This window comes from Cotesia glomerata, linkage group LG6 (assembly GCF_020080835.1).
Source record: "Cotesia glomerata isolate CgM1 linkage group LG6, MPM_Cglom_v2.3, whole genome shotgun sequence".
Lineage (NCBI taxonomy): Eukaryota > Metazoa > Arthropoda > Insecta > Hymenoptera > Braconidae > Cotesia > Cotesia glomerata.
The window spans coordinates 22,703,727-22,729,155 of NC_058163.1; the positions used below are offsets into that span (position 1 = coordinate 22,703,727).

At 31.9% G+C, this 25,429-nt stretch overlaps 2 protein-coding genes across 4 annotated transcripts in view; one reads left to right on the top strand and one right to left on the bottom strand.

Moving 5' to 3' along the window:
• LOC123267630 (transcription factor AP-2-epsilon) overlaps positions 1-22,636 on the bottom strand; it is a 160,815-nt gene extending 138,179 nt beyond the window's left edge. Inside the window, exons 1-2 of one of the 3 annotated variants that reach the window (XM_044732354.1) lie at positions 22,514-22,636; positions 7,709-7,923 (exon numbers count right to left, since the gene is read on the bottom strand). Coding sequence is in view for 1 of the 3 variants with exons in the window: in XM_044732357.1 (XP_044588292.1) it covers positions 7,709-7,744 (36 nt within the window). In the remaining 2 variants the exon portion in view is untranslated. Of the gene's footprint in view, positions 1-7,708; positions 7,924-8,901; positions 9,441-22,513 lie in introns of those variants that run through there. The other 2 variants (XM_044732353.1, XM_044732357.1) reach the window with 2 other exon arrangements.
• Positions 22,637-22,907: 271 nt separating this feature from the next.
• On the top strand, positions 22,908-25,175 carry LOC123268070 (putative leucine-rich repeat-containing protein DDB_G0290503). Its single transcript, XM_044732953.1, has one exon. It carries the CDS (start codon positions 22,908-22,910, stop codon positions 25,173-25,175), a length of 2,268 nt encoding a protein of 755 aa, XP_044588888.1.
• Positions 25,176-25,429: the final 254 nt, after the last annotated feature.

The following is a 25,429-nucleotide window of genomic DNA, read 5'->3' on the forward strand; positions in this document are numbered from 1 at the left end:
GAATTATAATTGAAAAAAAAATTGAATTTTTTACAATTTAAAAAGAAGTCTAGAGTAAAAAAAAATGTAACAATGTAACACTTAAAAAATGTGTGCTTACACACACAAGTCGTAAATTTACACAAAAGCTCTTACATCATACATCAAATTACATCATTAAATATTAACCTACAGAACAAAGATTGTTGGAATAAAAAAACTACCCTTGGGTCTTGCGAAGCTCTAGATAAAACAAGTAAGGATAAGAGCCGGGTTAAACTGAAACTATAACGTAGCGGTCCATGGACGTCACTGCCGGTGATGAAAACGAATTTGGGAAATTAACCATGAAATAGACTCGCCTCGCCCGGTCGCTGTTCTTGTTGGTAGTTGTAAATGTAGTTGGATATACAGTACCTAGAGTGTCTGTCTGGCTTGTCAACCGTTTACATCCTATCTTATCCGTGGTGTAGTTATCACTAAACTGAGTGGCGAGTATATAGCGCCCATACATATATATATATATATATATATATATATATATATATATATATATGTATATACTATACATTATATAGAAGAACCACTTACAACTTACAAGTAAGTCCCTCGGGTGTTTTCACCTGGACATCACGTATCATCCTTAGATAGCGATTGCACGTCGTTAAACTCCGAAGGAACATCTCTGACAACACCCCACACCCGACAGTCATTATAAATATTAATATTACTTATTTATAAGCGATAATTCCAATTGTTTATATTGCTATTAGTAATTACAAGCGTTGATTAATATTTATAAATTCGTCACCAGCGTCACGGACTTTATTTCATTGACAAATAACGAGTCCAGGTTCGCTTTTTCTCATTAGCGGCACTTTGATGCTCACCCGCCCACGTCATGACAAACTAGATTAATTTGCCGGCGTAAATAAAAAAATAAGGGACCAGAGATCGTTTATTACGAAATTACAACTGTCAGAATTAGTCCTTAGGTCTTTCAGGTTGTAATAACATTTTTTTCACCTGTTAGTACTTTGTTTTTTTATTATTTTTTAGGCTTAATAATGACAAAAAAATTTTTAAATCACGAAAATTAAAGACTTTGCTCAGCAAACTGTGCACTGATCGAAGGATTTATTAATTATTTAATTTATTTGAAGACAATTATTTAATTTATTAAATTTTAATCAACATTTTTTAATATTTAATAAATATTTATTTGGGAGGAAAGTACATTTATTAATAGTTAATAAGTATTTATTAATAGTTAACAAATATTTATTAACAGTTAATAAATATTTTGTTGAGTGAATTTGTTTCGCTTGCAATGTCATATGATATGACGATTGCTTATAAATAAAAATCATCTTTATAAATTATTAGCTGATACCCACCCGCTTCGCTGGGCATACAATAAAATTTTATGTTGTAACCTAGATGAAAAATATAAACAAAATGATTAATTTCAAAAAGATAATTAATATAAATTTTGAATTAGAGAAAAGTGATTGTTTATGATAACCGGTGTTAGCGAGTATTAAATATATGAGAAAAGTATTTTATTATTAATAATCAATCAATCAATGGGTCAGTTAGTCAGTAAATCTGTCATTAGACAGATTTCCGCATCAACCATGACGTACTGTGTAGTGAGATGCGTTCCCATTATAATAATGTTATCCTAAACATTTAGTCTAGACCGGATAGGTCAAATGGTAGAGTAGCCGACATGTCACCGGAAGGTTCTGGGTTCGAATCCCTGTCCGAGCTATCTGAATTTTCTCTCGCATATTCTGTAAACTCTTATTAAGAAGGTCCTTCCTATTTCTTTCTCAATCTCTTCCTCCTCCAATTATTCTGTTACGTGAATGTTGGAACGATTCACGTAATAATTATCCGTAACTCCTATTCTTTTCCGCTTCATAGTATTATTTAATTTTAAAAATGTCAATAATTTTTTAATTTTAAAAATGTTAATAATAAAATACTTTTCTCATATATTTAATACTCGCTAACACCGGTCATCACAAACAATCACTTTTCTCTAATTCAAAATTTATATTCATTATCTTTTTGAAATTAACCATTTTGTTTATATTTTTCATCTAGGTTACACCATAAAAATTTATTGTATTCCTATCGAAGCGGGCGGGTATCAGCTAGTTATTAATAAATTCATAACAAATTAAGTGGTATTAAAAATATATTTATTATTACTCATTTTATTAGAAATTATCTTAAATCGACCGTTTTTATAATAATTTAACGATATCGTTGTAAAATTTTAGAGAAGACGCATCAGACACAATTTACCATTTTAATTTTAATCATTAAAATCAGTATAATCATTTAACAATATCAACTTGATAATATTTATGTTTAATTTATCTGTGTTATGATATAATCGAGTTCATCCTTCATGATTATTCCAATACATATAAGTTATTTCAGTTATTAATGATTTAGCTATTCTTTCTTAAAAACGTATGATTATGAATTCCTACTGTCCCAACAGTCAATCGATAAAATTTAAAATCAATCATTTTGACAGTTATTATAGCAACGGTAACCATGATAACGGTAACCATGGTAACGGCAACCATGGTAACGGTAACCATGGCAACGGTAACCACGGCAACGGTAACCATAGCAACGGTAACCATGGCAACGATAACCATGACAATGGTAACCATGGCAACGGTTGATTAGCGTGGGTGGTTGTAGGGGGGTTGAGTTCGATAATTTACGGGTGCCACTGATGGTTTCTTAGATTAGAGGGTCAAAATGATATTTCGCTCCCAAAAAAAGAGAGAGATATAGGGAAGGGGAAAGATTATAGGGCACGGGAGGGGAGGAGAAGAATGAGAGGGAGGGGAGGGGAGGGCATATGTGATGGTAGACGAAAAATTCATTTTGGCTAGGAATTGCGTAAAATCCGTTCTTAGTGAGCGTCTACATCACGAATGGAGTAACTATGCTAAATTTCAAGTCAATCGGGCGAATAGTTTCGGAGATCTCGTGATGAGTGAGTGGTATTTCGCTTATATATATATAGATTAGCATTAATTATATTGCATTATAATAACGTTTATTGTAAAATAGCAAATTCTATCACAGCTCATAATTATCTTTTATATTTTTAAATATTAAAAACGTTAACTTATTTAGTGAATTTAATTATTATCGTGTACACAGAAAAAAAAATTTCTTGGCTGGAGAACAAAATTCTTGGCTCAAAAAAATTTTCGGGTGCCTCAAGGAAGACCGAAGTTGTGTTGGTCGAAGTGAAAATTTTTCTTGAAATTCTATTCTTGGTGGAAGTCATTATTTCTTAATTCAAATTATCATAAATACTTGGTACAATAAATTTCTATATTTGATCAAGATTTCTTGATACTTTAGGGAAGCAGCGCCACCTACTTCAGCAAAGAAAAAAATTTTCTTATCTTGAGAAAATTTTTCTCTTGAATATTTGATACCCATTTTATATTATTTTAGCGTGCAATTATACATATTGAATGAAAAAAAATGATTCAATATTATTTGATCTTCCCATTTGACATGTTAATTAATAAAAATATTAATGAAAATTTACTTCTATCTTTATATTTAATTTTTTGGAGTAAGAGAGAAATTTTCTCAAGACAAGAAAATTTACTTCTATCAAAAACTAAATTTTTTGGAGCAAGCGGCTGAATTTTCTCTAAACAACAAGATTTTCTTGACTTAAATAAATTTTCTCGGATCAAGATACGTATTTCTTAAAGCAAGAGAATTAATTTAGTTGGAATAATTGAAATTTCTTGTCAAAAAAAAAATTTTTTTTTCCCTCAAGAAAATAATTAAGAAGATAAATATTTTCTTGACTCAAAAAAACCTGTTTTTTCTGTGTATTCCAGCTATAGGGTTATAAAAAGTATCAAAAAATTGCTATTTTTACTTTCTATTTTAAATAAATATTTGTTAACTGTTAACAAATTTTTATTAAAATTTAATAAATAATTTATTAACTGTTAATAAATATTTATTAAATCCTATGATGTTAAAAAATCATTAATTAACAGTTAATAAAGCTTATTAAATATCAACAAATCCTTCTATCAGTGTGCGAAAACTGAAGAAACAAAAAAAAAACTCAAAATTATTAATTCAGAAAATTTCAACCCTAAAAAAAAACTGTAATAGTTCTACGATAAACTGAAGTATTTTCCAGTGATATAAAAAATGGATAAAAAAAGCGGGCGAAGTATTAAAAAAGCAATGAATCAAGGGCTTTATAGAGCGACAGAAGCACGGACACCAAACAGAATTTGTCTGGTGAATAATTGAAGAATGTACGCGAACACTCCTGGACAAAGTACCTTCTCGTCCATTGTATCATTGTATCGAGTGGGTGAAGGTGAATAGAGCTAGACCGTTCTCCACATTTAGCTGCTGCATCAGCCGGGAATGGACCAGCAAACCTCCCATTGTCATCTCGGTTAAACAACAGCGCTATTATAATTCAACAGCACACATTCACAATGTAAAACTCGGCTATAAAATTTCTATCACTTGAAATCAGCCTCGCTTGAATAAATAATTCATACCAATCCCGAAATTCATTCTGATCTTGAAAAAAAAAAAAAAAAAAATTACAATATAGATGAAAAAATAATTTAAAAGCACGATTGATGTCAATACTTATGACGATAGTTATTTCAAACCATAATTAAATATAAACGCAATTTGTCCTCCCCTAGCATTACGTTTAGCTCGCTCAACTTTCGGAGTTAAGGATCTGGCCAACCGTTGACGAATTCACGGAGAGTATTTCCCTAGCAAACCATCACGCGATTACACTAATTCAGGTATCATTTATTTTACATTCACCCTTCTTGGCTCATCACCCGAATCATTCCACCCCTTTGGCCCCTTCTGTCCTTTACTACTGCACAGTTCGATTCCACAGCCACCGAAAAGGAAGAAAGCAAGAAAGAGAAAGATGTTAACCCGGGAACTTTGAAGTGCGGTTGGTTTTTGATGTTGCCACCAACTGTTCCCCCTTTCTTTTCTAATGTCGTAGCCCATGCAAAATACTCTATTCTCGGCTACGCATGAATCACCTATTAAAGGTCTATTATAAATTGTTGCTTTTGCGCTTTAAACACCATTTCATTTTTAAGATTATCTCCATCTTTTATCTTTCATCTTTTATTTGATAAACTTTTGATTTTTTTTTTCTAAGTTAATAATTGGATTTTAAAGATTTAAAAACAATTTGAATTTTTTAACATTGAAGAAAATTTTTATGATTTTTTGTTTTTAAGCTTTATTAATAAATTTTAACTTTAAAAGTAAAAAGTTATAAATTATGAACATTTTTTTTTAACAAATAAATTATTATGAAGAGAATTTATAAAAAAATTTAATTTGTAGAAATTAAAAAAAAATATATTGATGCAATTTTTTTTTTAAATAAGAAAATTTAATTTTTTTTATCAAATTAAAGAATAAAATTGTTTTAATTTTTTAAATTTCTAAATATGCGTTTTGTAATTTTTAAACAAAAAATAATTTTTTTATTTTCATAAAAATGTCTTTGTCTCGGATAGCTTAACTGGTAGAGCCCTTGGCGCGTAACCGAGAGATCTGGGTTCGATTCCCAGTCTGGGCTGTCTGATTATTTTTTCAATTACGGAAAAATTCCCACTGAGTAGGTCCCCCCTTTCCCCTATCCGTTCTTTCCCAACTCCCTTAAAAATTTGCTTTAATATGGCAATCTTATCAAACAAGGACAATCTTTTTATTAATAATATAAATAAAATCCTTTTTAGAATAAATTCCACTCTGGAGAAATTAAAACAATTAAAACTCAACTCTGCAAATTTTTTAAAGTATAATTTTAGTTAACAATTCGGAATAAAAGTTACAAGTTATAAATTTTGAAGGATTTACATAATGTTGAGTCCGAAATTTAGTTGAGGAAATACGTAATGTGTGTTATAAAATCAGGACAAGGGAAACAAAGTTGCGAATTGAATTGTCTATTTCGAGTTGAAAGGATGGAGGATCAGATATATATAGTAATAGAGAGCTATTGAATTTTTTAAGCTGATGGACCGGGAAGCGTTTTGACTTTAAATTTTCTTTGTTGGATTTGGACCCTCAGACACTACTCGAGATTTATCGGGCTCACGTTAGTCCTTCCCTTCAAGTTGCGAGCACCTTACTCACACACGTGTTTTTTCAGCGAGCAAGTCAAGAGAGAAGACAAGGGGACAGATATTTGCACATTTTCCAATAAAGTATTGGTCGCGTGTCGGGCATGTCTTTGCTTGAAATAACAAGGGTTAACATTATCGAAATTAATACTTTTTGGAGTGTATATAAAGGCTAGGAAAAACAAAGGGGTTATTCAACTTATTGTAGCTTTGTTTGTTGATTAAATAAATAACTGTTTTTAATATACCACTTGATTAAAAGTTCTAATTTGGGCTAAACTTTTATCAAAAATCTTACAAATTATTTTTCCTGAGTAATTTAATTCAAATTTTGTTCAACATTTATTCATTATTCTTCAAATAAAAAATTAAATACTTCCAATCGTTAATTAGTAAAAATTTTTAAAATGAAAAGAATAATTTTTTTGAATTTTTAATTTTACAAATAAATTAATTTAATCAAATTTAACACCTAATTCAAATTTTACGTGGTCAAAATTTCAAGTTCTATTTTAGCCAAATTTTTTTGTGATTCCTCTTATCAAAAATCAAATATCTTCAATTGTCAATCGGTTTAATATTTCTACAATTTTATAAAAATAATTCCAAACCAAAAAAAAAAACATCTAATTTCTCTAAAATAAAAATCTAATTTTAGCAAATTTAATATCTAATTAAAGTCTTTAAACTTCTAGTTTAATTTCAGCCAAATTCATTTATTATCTTTTTCGAAAATAAAATATCTTCGCGCTTTAATTTTACAAAATATTACTTCTCAAATTTTCCAAATCAAAATAAAGTAACTTATTCCTAATTTTTCCAAAAAAAAACTTTCATTTTACCAAATTTGACACCTAACCCAAATTTCCAAAAATGATAAAAATAATTTCCGTCCAAACTAATAATTATTATAACATATAACTCAAAAACTGCTTTCCCATGGCCTAGTTTCGATGCATTAACACATAAATATTCATGTGTCTATACCGTCATATATTGATCCATTAACGAAACATAAACATAAATATAAATAATAACAAGAACCGTGGTACGAGATAACCCATAGTATTTTCTAACACTAACACTAACATGACGATATACGTACAGTATAAATAGTATATAGTATGCATATATAGTGGATAATATAAGCTAGCATCTCTAAACCCATAACTTGGGATTATATATATTCATGGGTGAGTTGATCCATTTAACGTTAACGACGCCGTCGACGTCAGTGATGCGAGCTTTCAATACCTTACCGCCATCAGAAAAGCAATAATCGCTGTAACCTCTATGCCACTTATGTAAGCTACTCTAGATGTTGTTCTAGTAGACGTAGAAGTAGCGAACGGGTGGTTCTATTACCCTATAACCGAATAATCTCGCTCTATAGTTATGGATAAAACAACTCCCTTAACTATTAGGTTAACTCAACAAAGATTCACTCAATAAACTTGTTCTCATATTTAACTCTGCTATAAATATTTATCAATAAATAATAATTAAATTATTAAATTACTCACCTGCCAAGTGTTTGAATCCAGAGCGAGGTAAGACATGTTGGATTGATGACTGTTGACCAGAGATGTTCCTCAGCTGATGAACCGGAATTAAAATGGGGTTTTAATTAACAAATGTCGATGTGTGCAGATTTATTCAGCTGATAATATCACTAATTCACAAATTCACGTGCCAGGGAGATTTAAAACCGGCATTCTATTTAATTATTATACTGAACCTGCAACAGAGATATTTATTCATCTGATTAGTCCAATGTTTTATCAATTTGGCGAACTTACATCATAATGTTGGATTTTGAAATAGTTTAAAAGACGGAAAAGTTTAAAAAGGGATAAGGGTTTTAATTTATACGCAAAGTCTTCGACTCTCGGGGGCATTTCGTCAACAAAATTTAGTTAAGCTAAGTTAAATACGGCTCCCAGAGGTGCGACAACTCTGACTTTTAATTGTTAAAACTTTAACGCACGCAACCGGTACATAAAACATCGCGGTTGTATTTTTTTTTCCGTCCATTTTATTTTGTTTTTTTACTGAAATAATTATTATTATTATTACTTTTATTTTATGTTAATATAACTGGTAACACATACAGGTGAAAGCTGTTTTCATGTTTGTATTTACACTGATAGAAGGATTTATTTGTATTAAAAAAGATTTGTTAATAGTTAACAAATCATTTATTAGAGACCACTTTTTAGTATTAAACAAATATTTCTTAGTATTTAAAATGATTTGTTTGTATTTAATAAATCTAATATTCATTTATTAAATATTGATAAATCTTTTTAAATACTAAGAAATATTTTTTAAGGACTAAAAAATGGTCTCTAATAAATGATTTGTTAAATATTAACAAATATTTTTAACTATAAACAAATCCTTCTACCAGTGTACCGTAACACTTGTGTTTACATTTTTCACTTTTTTTTTAAACTACAATTTTATAGTCTTAAAAAAAATTTTTTTTTTCAAAAATTCCAACTGGTTAATTTTATTTATTTTTTACAAAATTAAAATAATTAATTAACAATTTGATTTAAATTAAAAAAAAAATTTTTATTCATTATTTATACTCTAAAAACCTCTCAGGATTCGAACCACGGACCGTCGGGTTTTAAAATAAAAACCGCTGTAATTTTTTTCCTAATAAAGATATAAAAAAACTTTTTAAAAATAATTAATCATTATAACTTACCCTTAAAAAAATCACAGTGCATTTGCAAAAAAAAATTCATTAAAAAAAAAAAATTTATTTTTTAAATCACGAGATATAAAAATCACTGAACTCGCTAACAGTAAAAACCAACAACAAAACAAAAACAAAATTCCACCTTATTAACAACTAACAACCCACTAGTCCATGCTGACAATAACAATAATAATAATTATAATAATAATGATAATAATAACAATATCGAATTAAAGAATAGTTTTATCACGAGGAATTCCCGTATGCAGAAGTATGCAGCGATGGTCAGCGAGTGCAGTAGTACAGCACTAGGTACTAATACAGTAGAGTAGTTTTGGTGGTAGTGTAAGTTCGGCGTCGGCGTTGGTGGTGATTGCGATTGCGACGGCGGGAGTATTCGCGGAAGGAAGGAAGGAAGGAAGGAAGTGATTTTGGTATTGTATGGGCCAAAGTGGACCGCACGTGGCGCGTCGCGACGTCGCACTGTGCTTCAGGCGAGAGACACCCGCCGCCGGGGGTGTGGTACCGCCTCCAGTCACATGACGACATTCTGGAACCACCACCCTCCCAGAAGTCCGTGTACGTATCTGGCTCGCGTACACACTCACTATCACTATCAGCGAGTACCGAGCCGGCGCAAACGATATCGCTCCCGACCCCGCGCCCCCAGGTCCATCTTATGCCTTATACCACACCCCCGCCACCAGACCCGCACTCAGTCGAGAGTTTAGTCCTCCAACACTCACACACTCACACATATGCTAGACTGTTATCATCCTCTTGGTTACGTTCATACACGATACGAGTTCTGCGCATGACCGATCGATTCCCTTTAACTTGGAATGCCTCGTATTAAACCCTCTTCCTTTACACATGTGTGATATCCGATATCCAAGTATGTGACTAGATTGTAGATTGAAGATGTAGATGCAGATGAAGATGCATAAAAAAATTTTGAAATTTTCAATTACCCGCATATTTATTACCGGACATTACAATAATTTAATCATTACATGCATCGAAAATAACGCATATCCCGATTTACGATTATGATCAGTGATGAGTTGCGGACAGCGCCACCAGTTATTTTCCCAGTTTGTAAAAATCAAATCGGCTGATCTTAAAGCTTAGATGCATCGCTTACTTAGAAATAAATATTGAGAGGTCAGCCGATCCGAAGGATAGAAAGTACGGCACCACGCCTTTCGCTCGTGACTGGTTTATGGGTTTTAATTTTAAATGTTAGTCGCTGTTAAAATCCTCCAGCTCTCGTAAATCTGATTATCGATGCAGATTTTTTATTTACTATCCACGAATTCTAAGGTTTGAAAGTTTTGCGCGCTATTTACTCAAATTTTGACCTACGACCAATTTTAAAATCATTGGTAAAGTTTTCTAAATTCACTTTTCTGCTGCTGAATAGACTTAAAATTTTTTTAATATTGTCATTTTTTGAAAAGTTATCGAGTTTTAAAAACTCCAAGTGGATAGTAGTCAACGAAAAAGGCCGCCCTTTCCCCCCACTCCTGTACTCTGAAGCGGGAAATTTAAACACTAAATCTTTTGGATAAAATAAATCAATGCAAGCAAAGTATTAATCAGATGGTAATAAACTAAATCAGTGTGGGTATGTTTAAATATCGCCTAGGTACATACGAGGTACAAGGTGTAAGGTGTAAGGTACGAGGTTACGATAGCCAATACCAATAACTCGGTAACTTGCTCGTGATGCAATTTACCTACTACATCATTATCTGAGAAGTTAAGCCGATGTTACTTTGAAATTACTAGTTAAATTGCATTGAGCTATGTGAGAGATCGCCGAACCAGTTGGTGTAATCTGTCCATGCAGGTGTTTATCTATTGGCTTACTTGTGTACCAACTTAAACCTCAAACATTCTCACCCACACATCCACATGTTCCAGGATCATAAGTTAAGCCATCCAATCGAGATAAGGCGTAGGTGGATTGTGGAATATGCGGATCCAAGTTATTCTAAGAATTTAAGTTATCTGACGTTAATTTTTTTTAATCTTACATCGGTGATTTTCGATTGAATTTTTTTTTTATCAAAAAGTTTTTTTTATTGTAAAAATGTTTTCATATAAAATTTTATAACGAATATTTTTTATTTGAAATTCAAAAATAAACATTCTTTTTATTTATTTATTTATTTATTTATTCATTAGTAATAAATGCCAAGGCACAGACCAAATGGCAAGGTATGGAAAACAAATAATTCTTGTGGAACTGTAAATTTACAAAATAATATAAATGATACATGAAATTAACATGTGTAAGAATATAACAAACAAAAGACTATAAAGTGATATAAAAATGTCTTATGCTTAACAATATTATAAATTTATAAAAGTATATTTGGTAATGATTTATGATTAAATTGTAATGAGTTTCAAATAAGTCCATTTCTTATTTGGAATAAAAGTTAATTAACATCTTGTAAATAACTACACTGATAAAAAATTTAACTTGGCTCAAGAGCAAAAATCTTGAACCAAGAACATCATTTTGAAGAAAATGAATTTCTTGAAGCAAGAAAAAAAATTCTTAAACCAAGAAAATTTTCTCGACTCAAGAATTTTTCCTCTTGACTCAAGAACTTTTCTTCTTGGCTCAAGAAATTCATTTTCTTCAAAATAGTGTTCTTGGTTCAAGATTCTTGCTCTTGAATCAAGTTAAATTTTTTATCAGTGTAGCTAAAAAAAATAACATAACATTGCACATAAACTTAGAAATATTAATCAATCTAGAAGTCATTTGACAAAAGGTAGTTAAACATATCCTTTTTGAAAACTTCTAAAGAACTAAAATTTACATTTTATTGATGTAAAAAAATTTCTTTCAAAATTAATATCAGATAACAAAATTATTATTAATTGATAAAGTTACGGGTAGCTAGTTTTTCTACATGTTTATCACCGTTAACGCTCATTGTATCGTTCAATATACCATACCAGTGTACTAAAAAATCATAGAATGTACACGCCGTAAAATAGCCACCAATTTGTTCCAATCGAGCGAGTAACGAATTGTAAACATTACTTGTCCTGTTTTATTGGCAACAAGAATTTTTTTTAACATTCTATATCAATTACAATAGTACACTATTGATATAACCTTTTTTATAAATCCAGTTCTCATGATTTAACGCATGAGCAGGTATTAGATCGATCCGTCGGTGGGTGATCGATCAGTATTGGGATTGGATCCATCGTGAAGAAGAAACACGGTGAAAGTAAAATCCCTTTAGAATGACGAACAATCAAATTCTTGACAAAACATTGAGACTGGGAATCCTTTCTGGTTGTTGGGTATTTAATAGCGAACTGTTGACTCAAGCGCGTGGCGAATCCACCTTTCAAAACATAATAAAACATATCACGTCTCTGTTATTTACCCTGGCCTTATTCTCATCTTCGATCATTTTGAGGAGTTCGGTGGTGGCGATTTTTTATTTTACCATTCAATTGAATTTTTTATAGTCAATTTAAGTCTTGATTCTTGATACTGAGGATAAATCACAGCGTAAATAATAAATATATATAAATAGGATAAATTATTGTATTTTAGAATCGGATATGCGTGATAAAGCAACATAATTTGAAGGCTACGTATCTACATTCGATTATTTATATTTTAGTTAAGCCCGAGTTCTTTTTTTTAGTCATATTTTTGGTTTTGGTTAATGCCGTATAACGCACGCCGGGTTAATTCGTGATAGAACATTGGTTCGAGACTTGTATTTCAGTATAAAAGAGAACACCCATCGTGCAAACATGCTCCGAACTCACCACCAATAACGATATAACCTGTCTAAAAAGTTATTTTTGTTATGGCTGATTCTTGGATTTACTTGCAACTTTTACTTTTTTTTGTTGTTTGTTTTTTTCCAGAAAACTTTTTACAACTTGCTGCATTTATTGATTCCAACGTTTTTTTTTTTTTTACTTTTTTTGTGACAATAATCAATATATAATATTTTTAAAAATATTATTTCCCTTTAAAAAAAAACCTTTTTTTGACATTTTTTAAAATTTATACGATATAATTAAAACTTCAAAACTTGAAAAAATTTTTTTCAATAAAATCTAACAGTACCAAAACAAGTCTAAAAATTCTGCAGTGTCTTTTTTTAAAATTATGTCAAGAAAATTTTCTTAACAACAATTTTTTTTTCTACTGCAACATAAAATTTCAAAATCAAAATTCTTCCAAATAAATACTATCTTATCTGTGCCCAAAAAATCCAAAAATTATTATCCAAGAACAATAAGCCGATCTGGAATTGAAAGCGATCTCAAAAAGTTTTATCGTTTAGTTTAATTTTCTCTTCTCTCTTTTTCTCATTCATTAGTTGACGCAATCGCCCGGGGGTTTGTGCGTGAGTTTAATTTGTGGCAAGTATATGCGTGAACGTATCATATACATATCGTAGAGCGTTCCGTATAGCAGGGCGCTATATACCATATTCCATATACCATAGACCCAGCGCCCATATGCCGTGGTACACACATCAACATCCAGACCGTATATTTACTCTGCGTTTAATATTATGGTTATCATTATGATGGACCTCTCGTACGTATTTTCGATTCGAGCTTCGGAATTGCCTGCGTAGGCGTTGACTCTAAATATCTGGTGAGTTATCCAATTCAATTAATTCCTCTCCTCATTATCTTCTTCACTATCACTATGATTATGTTTTTTGGATTCTAATTGCACTGCAAAGTGTAACCACGATGAGCAATTTTAGTTCGTCAAACAATATCAATATGTTGATTCGTGGGTCACTGGTTTATATGTCTGCGCATGTACTTTAGTTTGTAGTTGTGTAGTTATATAGATATGTACATACATAGAGAGAGTGTTGAAGAGAACATGACATCAGAGGGGCGACGGACCGGGTGTGTGTGGTACGGTATAGGGTGAAATTTTCGATGGAATATAGAACTCTGTTTTAGCCTAAGGCTGGATTTACAGCCCTCCTTGTGAATCTGGCCGTGTGCGCATACATTTTCCAAGACTCGCCTTACATTCTGTATTCTATATTCTATATTTTACATTCTACATTCCCTTTCTAAAATAACCAGTTTTTTAAATAAGGATAAATAATACACTTTTTTATTATACCGTTGTTCATCGCTGATGAGGCCTAAGCCATCCTGCTCTCCGACTCTTCAATAACATCTTTAAACATCTCCATTATTCGATATTTTAACCTATTCTCAATAGTTGTGTGAAAAAATCTTTTAAAATAGCCTGATATAAGTTAATCTGGTTATATATGGCCATATCAAGACATATGACCATAAAAATTATAATTTTATTCTAGTTATTATTTTTTTATATATTTATAGAAAACTGTTTTCTATTTAAATATTCTCTTTATTGATATTTCAATTGTTTACAATGGTTTTACAATGTTAAGGTTTATATATTGTGTATTTGATTATTCCTATTACAAAGTGTAATTTATACTATAAATTAATGGATTTTAAGTGTTAATTTGGGTATTGACATTTTTAGAGGTTTATGTAATTGATTTTGAGTAAAAATTTTATAAAAAACTCATGAAATTTTTATAGAAAATACTTTTATTTTATAACTTAATTCCTCAAAATTAACTCTCTTCTAGGGAGAAAATAAAATAACAATGCGCCACCTGTCGGAGGTTTTTAGAACTATTTCGATCGAAAAATCATATTTGATTATGTAAAATCATATCAGGCGTGATAAAGGCATTTGAAGTCATCTATGGTGGTGAAAAAATTCAATTCTCAACTACTAATTTAATAAATACAAAAATTGCGTCACAGAAATTAATCAGCCGAAAAAGAATAAGACATTAGTAAGGGTAGCAGCGGTCCAGCGGCGACCCACGGGGCGTCTTAGGAAGTTTGCCGATCTGGCAATTGACCGAGCATAAATTGAAAATAATGGTCTTGAATACACTGAGGCTGAGTATTCCAAAAATTCGAGTACCAGTACCAGTTTTAATAGAAAGAACATAAAGGAAGATAGTTGATCACGCGATGGCGCGTGATCTAAAATTTTATTGACCGTCCACGTGTGATACTCCTTGAAGGAAAATAATAACAGAATCCCTGGACTAAGGACTAAGGTGTCTTGCGCACCAGGTGGTTCTTACCCACCTACTGCGTCTTAAGAACTCTAAATTACGCACAGACATGCTTATACGTCTTATTTGATCACGCGAAACCTTTTTTTGTTCGTATTGAATAAATATCCTGATAGGATTGAGCTTTCATTTACTACTCGTTTATTCTGCCCTTGTACGATTTTTTGCATGTGATTGTGAGTACACTGGGATTGCTAAGTAAGCTCCAGATGTTCAATATTAATTGCCGCATTTAAAAAAACAATTAATTTATTGTTTGATAAGGAAAAAAAACTAACTTTTGAAAATTACGTTAGCTTTACACGTTTTATTCTTCAACCTCATCCGGTTATATATCAGCAATCATTGAAATTAATTGAATAGAAATAATTACTCGTCATTTTTCAAACATTTCTGGTTAGTTTGATAACAATATTTTTGATATATTCATTTAGATTCATCTATATTTTTCGATCGTAGTTTTGATAAAAGAATTTTTGTGTAAATTTCATCAATTTCTTTCATTTTTCCCATCAATTGAATCATTTTTGTAGTTATAAAATTTCTCTATGTGTTTTGAAATTTCTACGAAAGATTTCCATTAGTTTAGACAGTTAATACTCTAAAATGATTTACCCAAAACGAAACTTACATAACCGTACAAAGCAAAGCATCAAACGCAGAAATTTACCGATACTAATATAACAAGAATATTTAAAAAAATTTTTTCCTGAGCTTTCTCTCCTCCGAACCGACATTGAAAAAAATGAGGTGAACTGTAGCATAAAAAAAATCAATAACGTATATATAACATTGAAACGTCAAACGGAAACACACACGAGATTTGCGTCTGTCGTGGCCAGCTGCCATCGTTTCAAAGGCTTGACGTTTTCAATATTCGCAAAACTCTGGAAGCTCTCTTCCTCTTCCTCTTCTCTATTTTCGGCACATCCACCGGGTCTAGCTCGCAGTGGCCTCAACTCTTATGCAATTTTTTCCGGTTAACTTTTCCAATTAACAAAACCCGCCGACGGAGCATAAAACCGCGGTTTCTCCTCGCGGTCAAACGACTGGCTTCACATATAGGATCTATGATGTATGATATGATATGACATGCCTCCGTTGATTTATTAGAGCTTGATGTGGACTACCGAAGCAGCCTTTTATGTTCATTTTTATGATCAACAGAAAGTGTCTCTTCAGCGATCGCTAGTAAATTGGTTATCACTAATGTAACGCACGTTTACCTTACCAATCCGCCCCCGGGTATCATGATATAATATATATCGTATATAGTCATCGTCGAATAAAGATCCTTTGACAAAATAGTCCCCGGGGAAGAAGAAGAGGGTTGAAGAGCTTCCTCTTACCCGTGTTGGGGCTATATGGCCAACCAGGAAATGACTGAACCACGTTAGGATATTGCGTTACGTCCCCTAGTACCCAAAGGTCTAGTATATGCTAGACTATGACTATGGCTGCCATTTACCAGCCCTGCTTATAGTTATAAGAAAGATACTCCTTCGTCCTTTGGTACTCGGTATTCACCATCTAGTTTCCAGTAACTGGTAGTTGCTAGTTCATATTCCTCCACTTCATATTGCAAGACGAAATTACTTTAGCTCCGAGCTAAAGTGACCAACTTTTATGCTGCTACTTTATTAGATTTCTCAATCGTTAAACGCATTGTATCTGTACTTCGTTGCAAAACTATCTTCTTTTATTGGTCTTCTAAAATCAAAAAAACTAAAACTACTTCCGTGTAAAAATATGGACATATATGGCCGGATCAGAAAATTTAATAGACTTATATAAGGTCATATAGGCATACATGGACATATCAAGTTTATATGGCTTTATAAGGAAATTGGCGACATCATAGAATTTTTAGAAGTGTTTATGAATGAAACATAAAAGTATCGCCTAAATAATTCAAATTAAGGAAAGTTGATATGGTTATCAGCGAAATAAAAAAGTCCGCCCCTTGAGTAGCATGTGGCGAGCCAAAGCACCAATTTGAACGGTCTATTGTTATGATTTATTATAATATGGATATCGGAAGTGTAGGCGAGCTACTCCCTCTTGTGAGGCAAACCAACGCCTTGGGGTATTGGTCGAGCAAAAAATCCTAGATCCTAAATCCGTTTCATTTTTTGTTATTTATTTCGAGCGAGCCATCTGTCATTGTTATTATTATGTACCTTGCTCCGGCATTTAGTCCTCTAATATCTTACCAATACCACTACCAATTCTAATTCCATTTGAAGTGCATTTATTTGTCAAACAACAATTGTTGTCAAATGGGAAAGAGGATTGCAATTGATACGCACGATAAATTCGTCAACCGAGAACAGCTCAGAGCTTGGACTCCACGACGAGTTGGTAAGGACCCGGATAATGTACACAAACAATGGCTCTAGTGTCTACATAACCCCGGTGAAACTTGGCTCGGTTAAGGGCTCTTCGAGTACTTGGCACGTAGAACCCTACGCAAGCTTCCCGGACTCTGTATCGTCCAATTACCAACTGGGCGCGTATCTTCATGGGGGGTCTCTACGCAATTGTTGTGTTTCAACCATTGTTATCGCGGTGTGTGATTGGATCCATTGTTTTTGTTCGTTATAGGGAGGATTACTCCTTTATACGTGTCGATTTTGCTTTTGCGCTAATTTAGGCATCATCCGGGAATAATTCTAGTCATTAAAATTTCTCAGAGTTATGATATCGATCTTTTGTTCTGCTCAATTGTCAATTGTCTTTAGACTTAAATTGGCGCTTGCTTTTTCAAAAGTTTACTAATTTTTTGTGTCTTGTCAACAATTTTCTGATTTGATCGTTGATTAAACTAAAAACTAAGTTTCTAAGTCAAAAAAATTGATTTTCATTTCATACCTTATCTTCTAAAACTTAACTCTCTTGTAAAGAGACGATCCAGCGATCATACGCCATCTGTTGAAGATTTTTAATACTAGTTTTGCATTTCTTTCTTCAAAAATTTCTTGTCTTGATTTTGATATTATTAGCCAAAAAGATTGAAAATCAATTTTCTACTTAAAATTGAAAACAAGTAAAAACACTAAATCACAACTTTTTATCACAATTAACTTTAGCTTCACGCAAAAAAAAAAATTGAAAACAAATTTAAACTCAGATTGAGATATAAGAATAAAAATAATGAGTTGACAAAAAACAGAAAGCGGGTAAAAAATTTAACCTAAAACTCAGCAAAATAAATCTCAGTGTTTCGTCGTTATTATAATCATTATTTCTCTGTTATCATTACAATTTTACTTAGCATTTCAAACGTAAGTTTGTTTCATTCTCAAGGAATAAAACCTCGGAAAACTTTATCTCGCGAATTAAGATATAAAACTGGATCCTTGGAAAGAAACCAAACGGAAAAACATTTTTCTCCGGCGTCTAAATGCCGGGTTTACTTCAAAGCTTGTTATCCAGTCTCATACCGGGACTGTCTACCGAGAATTTTCTTATTCTCTACCTCACACCCCAACTCGACTCGCCCTTCCGAGCAAACAAAAAATAAACTAAAGCTACCCAACAATTCTTTTAAAATTTTTTTAACTTTTTCCAAGTAATACTTTTCCAAAAAAATATTTAAAATTATAATTATATAATTTATTCATTACATAAATTGAAACCGGAATTTCATATAATTTTGAATTTACAAGCCGGAACGAGTAAAAGTAAGACGAGGTTATTAACATGCCAACTTGGGTGCCAAATTTGTTAAGCTCATCAACTCTGCAGCAACATTTTGAATATTCATAAGCTGCTGAAATTCACGGTGACTACTCTGCTTATTTCCAAGTTCATCTCCATCAAATATATATTCATAATAATAACCATAACTATTTTTCACTACAGACATTACATATACATACAGACACCGTTGAAGACTTTAAGTGATTCATTGAGCTAGATCGAAGTAAAATAGCAAATACAGTGTTGTTATAAGTTGTGAAGGCATTATTGAATCCGAAGGAATGAAACAAATATCGGGTGATATATCATTTTTGATATTTTTAATGTCCCGCTTGCTAACGTTGTATAACGACCATCTTAATCATTTGTTGCGGACAGGAGAAAAGAGTAAGGTAGGTAACATTTCTATATATATTTATATATATATGTGTGTAAGGTGAGTATATATAGTGCCCCTCGAGTTGGCTAATGAGCTCAGTGCAAAGCAAACAGACGCCCATGTACAAAGGAAGGAAATAGTAAAAGAAACTAGAAAAAGCCAAGGGAATAAAAGCACGTCTACTACAGAGGACCCTCGCTTACAACTCTTACAGTACCTCTGCATCTCAGACTATCTTTTTTTATTCACAGTTTTTTTTACTTTTTTACAAGATCCGCGATTCTGGGAAACGAATCCATCTACCTGCTCAATTCGTCACGCGAGTAAGCTTTGATAATTATTGATATTGGATTTTAGTTTGAAAATTTAAACTGAAATTAGTGCAAAGATAATTTTATATATATAAAAAAAAATGAATTTATACCGATGAAATCTAATCATTATGCAATTCACTATCTACTATCCTACTAGTAGACAAAATCGAAAATATATTTTTTCACCGTATATTTCATTTATAACAGGACAACGGCAAGTTAATACATAAATTTTGTTATTTATGTTTTATTTTTTAAACTACACTTTTTTCATTTTATATTTTATTTTATATTGTATATTGTAGAGTTTTATTATTTTTTTTTTTTTTCAATTCGTCAGCGAACGTCGGCAGTCGAAAAACAGAGCAGAGCACTCAAGGATGCAACTTTTCCATCGGTACCCCGCCGTAGGCTAAAAATCGTCAAGTTGGGAATCCCTCGTTGTCCCTCTCACTCTTTTCACTCTACTCGGCTCTTTATTATTATTATTTTTTTTTTTTTTCATTTTTTTGCTTTTGTATCCATAGATATAAATATATACAGTTGAAATAGAGTATCTTCTCGATGAGAGCCGAGACATCTGTCGTGTGTCGTGATTTAACACTTTTATTCTTCCGGCAAAATAAAATAACGATACAAAAAAAAATAAATATAAATTCGACACTACACGTTATACTTTGATGAACTTTAGTAATTATACGAATGAGAATATTGAAAAAGAAAAAAATAAGTAAATACAAATTAGGAAGCTGAAGCTCAAGTGTAAAACTGCAAAGTAATTATCAAAGCGCTTAAAATGTTTGGGTAAGTTAAAAAGGCTTTGTTTGGCGAACGCATGATGGATGAGTGATTATCTAATTATTAGCGATTTACCAGTACAAAGGAGAAACTCATCTTGGTTTCTGAAGGGCGTACCTACTCACGAGCACGTCCGAGACACCAGTTCCCAACTTGAGCAATCATTCGGTCCAGTGCTTCACAAAGAGAATCCGCGGACCATTATGATCTCTCGAGCGCGTGTTATGTGCTTTAACATCGGCTTTTAACATTAATATACAACTTTTAAATTATTAATTTATTATTTATTAAGATCAACACACTCATTTCCTCCGTCTTCATTCTCGGTCTTTTTGCTTTGCTCTCTTTACAAGTAATGCTCATTGCTAATTTTATGGAGCAATATATAAGTATACGACTTGAGCTTCGAGCTACAATAATAATATCTTATGCTCCATGCTGGTGGATGAAAAACTTTAAAATATACACTTGACACCGCAGTTTATGTTATATATTACCACCCAGTAAATGATATTTTTTGTAGTTAATGATATCATATATAAAGTTTACATTTTTATATTTTTCATTCAATTTCGATTTAGGATGTCATCCTGTTGGTGCAACAAAATTACGCGGTGAGCCCAAGTTGAAATGTCTAAGCTTATTCTATTTTGCTTAAAGACCATAACTTATTTAATGAGCTATTCGTGTTTTCATCTTGATAATAGCGTATAGGTACTGAAACGTAGATGACTCAATCTTTTAGACGAACATGTGATTACTTGCAGAATCAACATCCTTGTTTTTAAAACTTATTTCTTGTACGTTATAATTGAATAGTATCAGAAGTTTATTATTTAAATTAACGACTCAATTATGACTATTACGATAATATGAAATTTTCACTAAATTCTTTGAATAAAAATTTACTTGTAAGAAAATTATTAACCTATAAATCAAAAAAATTTTTCACACTCATATATCTTTAACGCTAATAAAAATTAACTTGATTCGAAAGAAAAAAAATCTTGAAACAAGAAAATTATTTAAAATAAAATTTACTTGATTGAATAAAAATTTTTTGGCTTGATTAGAAATGAATGAATAAAGTTAATATTTATCAGTATGTAAGTTTGATTTGACGGATAAAAGTCATTAACTAGATTGACTCATTGTGTCAATCAGGGAAAGTCCTTTAGTCGTTTTTTTGAAATGAAAAAAGTAATAAAGAGCAACAAACACCTTGAAAGATTACCAATAAGTTATCGATTTAATTCATCTGGAGCCGGGTGTACAAAAATGATGTAAAAGTGTATAAGTGACGAGAGAAAAGAAGAAAGGGGTGCTCGGTACGGATTATGGGATGTATGAGAAGCGTAAACGAAGAGGACAATCGTGACTGATTGTGGTTGCGGGAATCTTGACGTGTAACACCAGAAATTCTCGACGTTTCCCTGCTGTTCGGTGGCACGGCCCGACCAATAACCAGAACAGAGCTCTTCAACTCCTACACCAGCAGTAATCATTTCCATGGTCTTACGAACCACAATACGTTCTATTTATCATTATCGCATATATGTGTAACTATACATGTTTTTTTTATAAATATAAAGATATATAGTTATCAATAATAGTTAATGCAAATACGTATTACGTGGATTTTATAGCCGATAGTTAATGTCTAGCATAACTCAAGCTCTTATTTAGTATTCGTTAAAGATAATTTATAAGTTATAGACAAGTAGGTCGGAGTCGGTTGCTGGATGATTGAAATCCCGGAATAGAAAATGAACCGAGATAAAACAGTATATGTGTGTATGTGTGTGTGAGAGGGTATTAATATGAGGCATAAAAAATCTAAATAATAAAAAATGGTAAAAAAATGAACGTGATTGCTCGCGTGGTGAGTTGAGGTAAAGAGTGAAAGAGAAAGAAGCGAAAAGTTGATTACTAGTCTGGTGCACGCCATTGGCGTTAAGAGTAAAAGGGTACATAATATAAGCGTAGTATATTCAAAACAGCGTAATGCCCGCGTAGATCTGCCTTAGGCAGAGCCAGCTTTGACCTTTGTGGCACACTGCTCAAAGTCCGATGCAGCTATATTATATAGTATGTACGCAACTAACTGTTGTCGCACAACAAAAGCCTCTGGCTCGAGTTTGGTTTTCCGACTGCCACGGGATACATTTTTTTTTTGTTTTTTTTTTTAATAAATATTAGCATCAACGAGGTTGTCTAAATAAAATAGTGCCTTTGGAAAAAAAAATTTTAATATAATTATTTACCGGACAGTATTGAATTACTTTAGACCCTGTTGAGGCTAAAATTTTTTTATCAACTACGAGTTGTTTTTTTGCACTAGCTTTTTTTAAATAAAATGTAACACGAGTTGATAATCACAGAATTCACATGGCTAAAGTACTTCAGAGACAATAGAAGATTGACAATGTCATATGATATATTGTACTACTAAATATAAGTGCTTCTTTTGATAAGGATTTGTTAATAGTAAATGTCTCATGATTAATCAACCAAAAATATTCTGTGACTAATGTTAATAATTACCACAACCTCATTGATACAAATAATGAATGCGTCACAATAAATATCGTAACTAAAGAATAGCTGTAAAAATTATTATAGAAGATAACGTAATTATCGATAAAACGAAACTGAAAAATGGAAAATCAATTGAAAAGAACATCGTGCAATAGTAAATTATGGTTTACTTTATTAGTAGTGGTTATCATATTAGTGACATTTTTATGGCCACGAAAAACGGAAAAAATTAATGATCCTCAAGAAAAAGTAATAACTCCTGAACAATTGAAAAACTCGTTGGAGGAAGATGATACACTTATTGAGTTACAGGAAGGAATAGCGTCCGGAAGAAAAAAATTAGAAGATCTGATGAATGATATACGCGTAAAAGAAGAACAACTACGGACTCTAAACTCCAAAATAGAGGACAAAAACTATGAAATAAAGGAAAAAAATGATGAATGTACTAGCCTGATCAATCTTATATCGGAGAAGAAACGAACGGGTAAGACGGTAGATGTACAAATAGAGGAAAAAACGGAAGAATGTACGCGTCTTGACGGTCAAATTTCAGAGAAAACCAAAATTAGTGACGGTATCGATTCCCAAATTAAAACCAAAGCTGAGAAACGAGATCTTCTAGATCATGAAATCTCCGTAAAAAACCAGAAAAACAACGATCTAGATTCTCAAATAAACGAAAAGTTTCAAGAAATTGATCGGCTCGGAAAACTTATAGCGGAAAAAATAGAATCAATTAAAACTATAGACATACAGATACAGGAGAAAAATAATGATTGCAATCGTCTCAACGGTCTAATTTCAGAAAAAACGAAAATAAATGAGAATCTCAATTTCCAAATTAAAACAATTGCTGACAAACGTGATCTTCTTGACCGTGAAACATTCGAGAAAACCCAGAAATATAAGGGTCTAGAAGCTCAAATAAAGAAGAAATCTAAAGAAATTGATCGGCTCGAAAAACTTATAGCGGAAAAAATGCAAACAACTAAGACCATAGACGTACAGATACAGGAGAAAAATAATGATTATGATCGTCTTAACGGTTTTATTTCAGAAAAAACCAAAATAAATGACGATCTCGATTCCCAAGTTAAAACTAAAGCTGAGAAACGTGATCTTCTTGACCGTGAAATATTCGTGAAAAACCAAAAAAACAAAGATCTAGATTCTAAAATGAACGAGAAATCTAAAGAAATTGATCGGCTGGAAAAACTTATAGCGGAAAAAATACAAACAACTCAAACCATAGACCTACAAGTACAGGAGAAAAATAATGATTATAGTCGTCTTAACGGTTTTATTTCAGAAAAAACAAAAATCAATGACGATCTCGATTCCCAAGTTAAAACCAAAGCTGAGAAACGTGATCTTCTAGATCATGAACTCTCCGTAAAAAACCAGAAAAACAACGATCTAGATTCTCAAATAAACGAAAAGTTTCAAGAAATTGATCGGCTCGGAAAACTTATAGCGGAAAAAATAGAATCAATTAAAACTATAGACATACCGATACAGGAGAAAAATAATGATTATGATCGTCTTAACGGTTTTATTTCAGAAAAAACCAAAATAAATGACGATCTCGATTCCCAAGTTAAAACTAAAGCTGAGAAACGTGATCTTCTTGACCGTGAAATATTCGTGAAAAACCAAAAAAACAAAGATCTAGATTCTAAAATGAACGAGAAATCTAAAGAAATTGATCGGCTGGAAAAACTTATAGCGGAAAAAATACAAACAACTCAAACCATAGACCTACAAGTACAGGAGAAAAATAATGATTATAGTCGTCTTAACGGTTTTATTTCAGAAAAAACAAAAATCAATGACGATCTCGATTCCCAAGTTAAAACCAAAGCTGAGAAACGTGATCTTCTAGATCATGAAATCTCCGTAAAAAACCAGAAAAACAACGATCTAGATTCTCAAATAAACGAAAAGTTTCAAGAAATTGATCGGCTCGGAAAACTTATAGCGGAAAAAATAGAATCAATTAAAACTATAGACATACAGATACAGGAGAAAAATAATGATTATGATCGTCTTAACGGTTTTATTTCAGAAAAAACCAAAATAAATGACGATCTCGATTCCCAAGTTAAAACTAAAGCTGAGAAACGTGATCTTCTTGACCGTGAAATATTCGTGAAAAACCAAAAAAACAAAGATCTAGATTCTAAAATGAACGAGAAATCTAAAGAAATTGATCGGCTGGAAAAACTTATAGCGGAAAAAATACAAACAACTCAAACCATAGACCTACAAGTACAGGAGAAAATAATGATTATAGTCGTCTTAACGGTTTTATTTCAGAAAAAACAAAAATCAATGACGATCTCGATTCCCAAGTTAAAACCAAAGCTGAGAAACGTGATCTTCTAGATCATGAACTCTCCGTAAAAAACCAGAAAAACAACGATCTAGATTCTCAAATAAACGAAAAGTTTCAAGAAATTGATCGGCTCGGAAAACTTATAGCGGAAAAATAGAATCAATTAAAACTATAGACATACCGATACAGGAGAAAAATAATGATTATGATCGTCTTAACGGTTTTATTTCAGAAAAAACCAAAATAAATGACGATCTCGATTCCCAAGTTAAAACTAAAGCTGAGAAACGTGATCTTCTTGACC

Coding starts and splice junctions, on each gene's coding strand:
- LOC123268070 (XM_044732953.1), top strand. CDS start 22,908: ATGGAAAATCAATTGAAAAGAACATCGTGCAATAGTAAATTATGGTTT.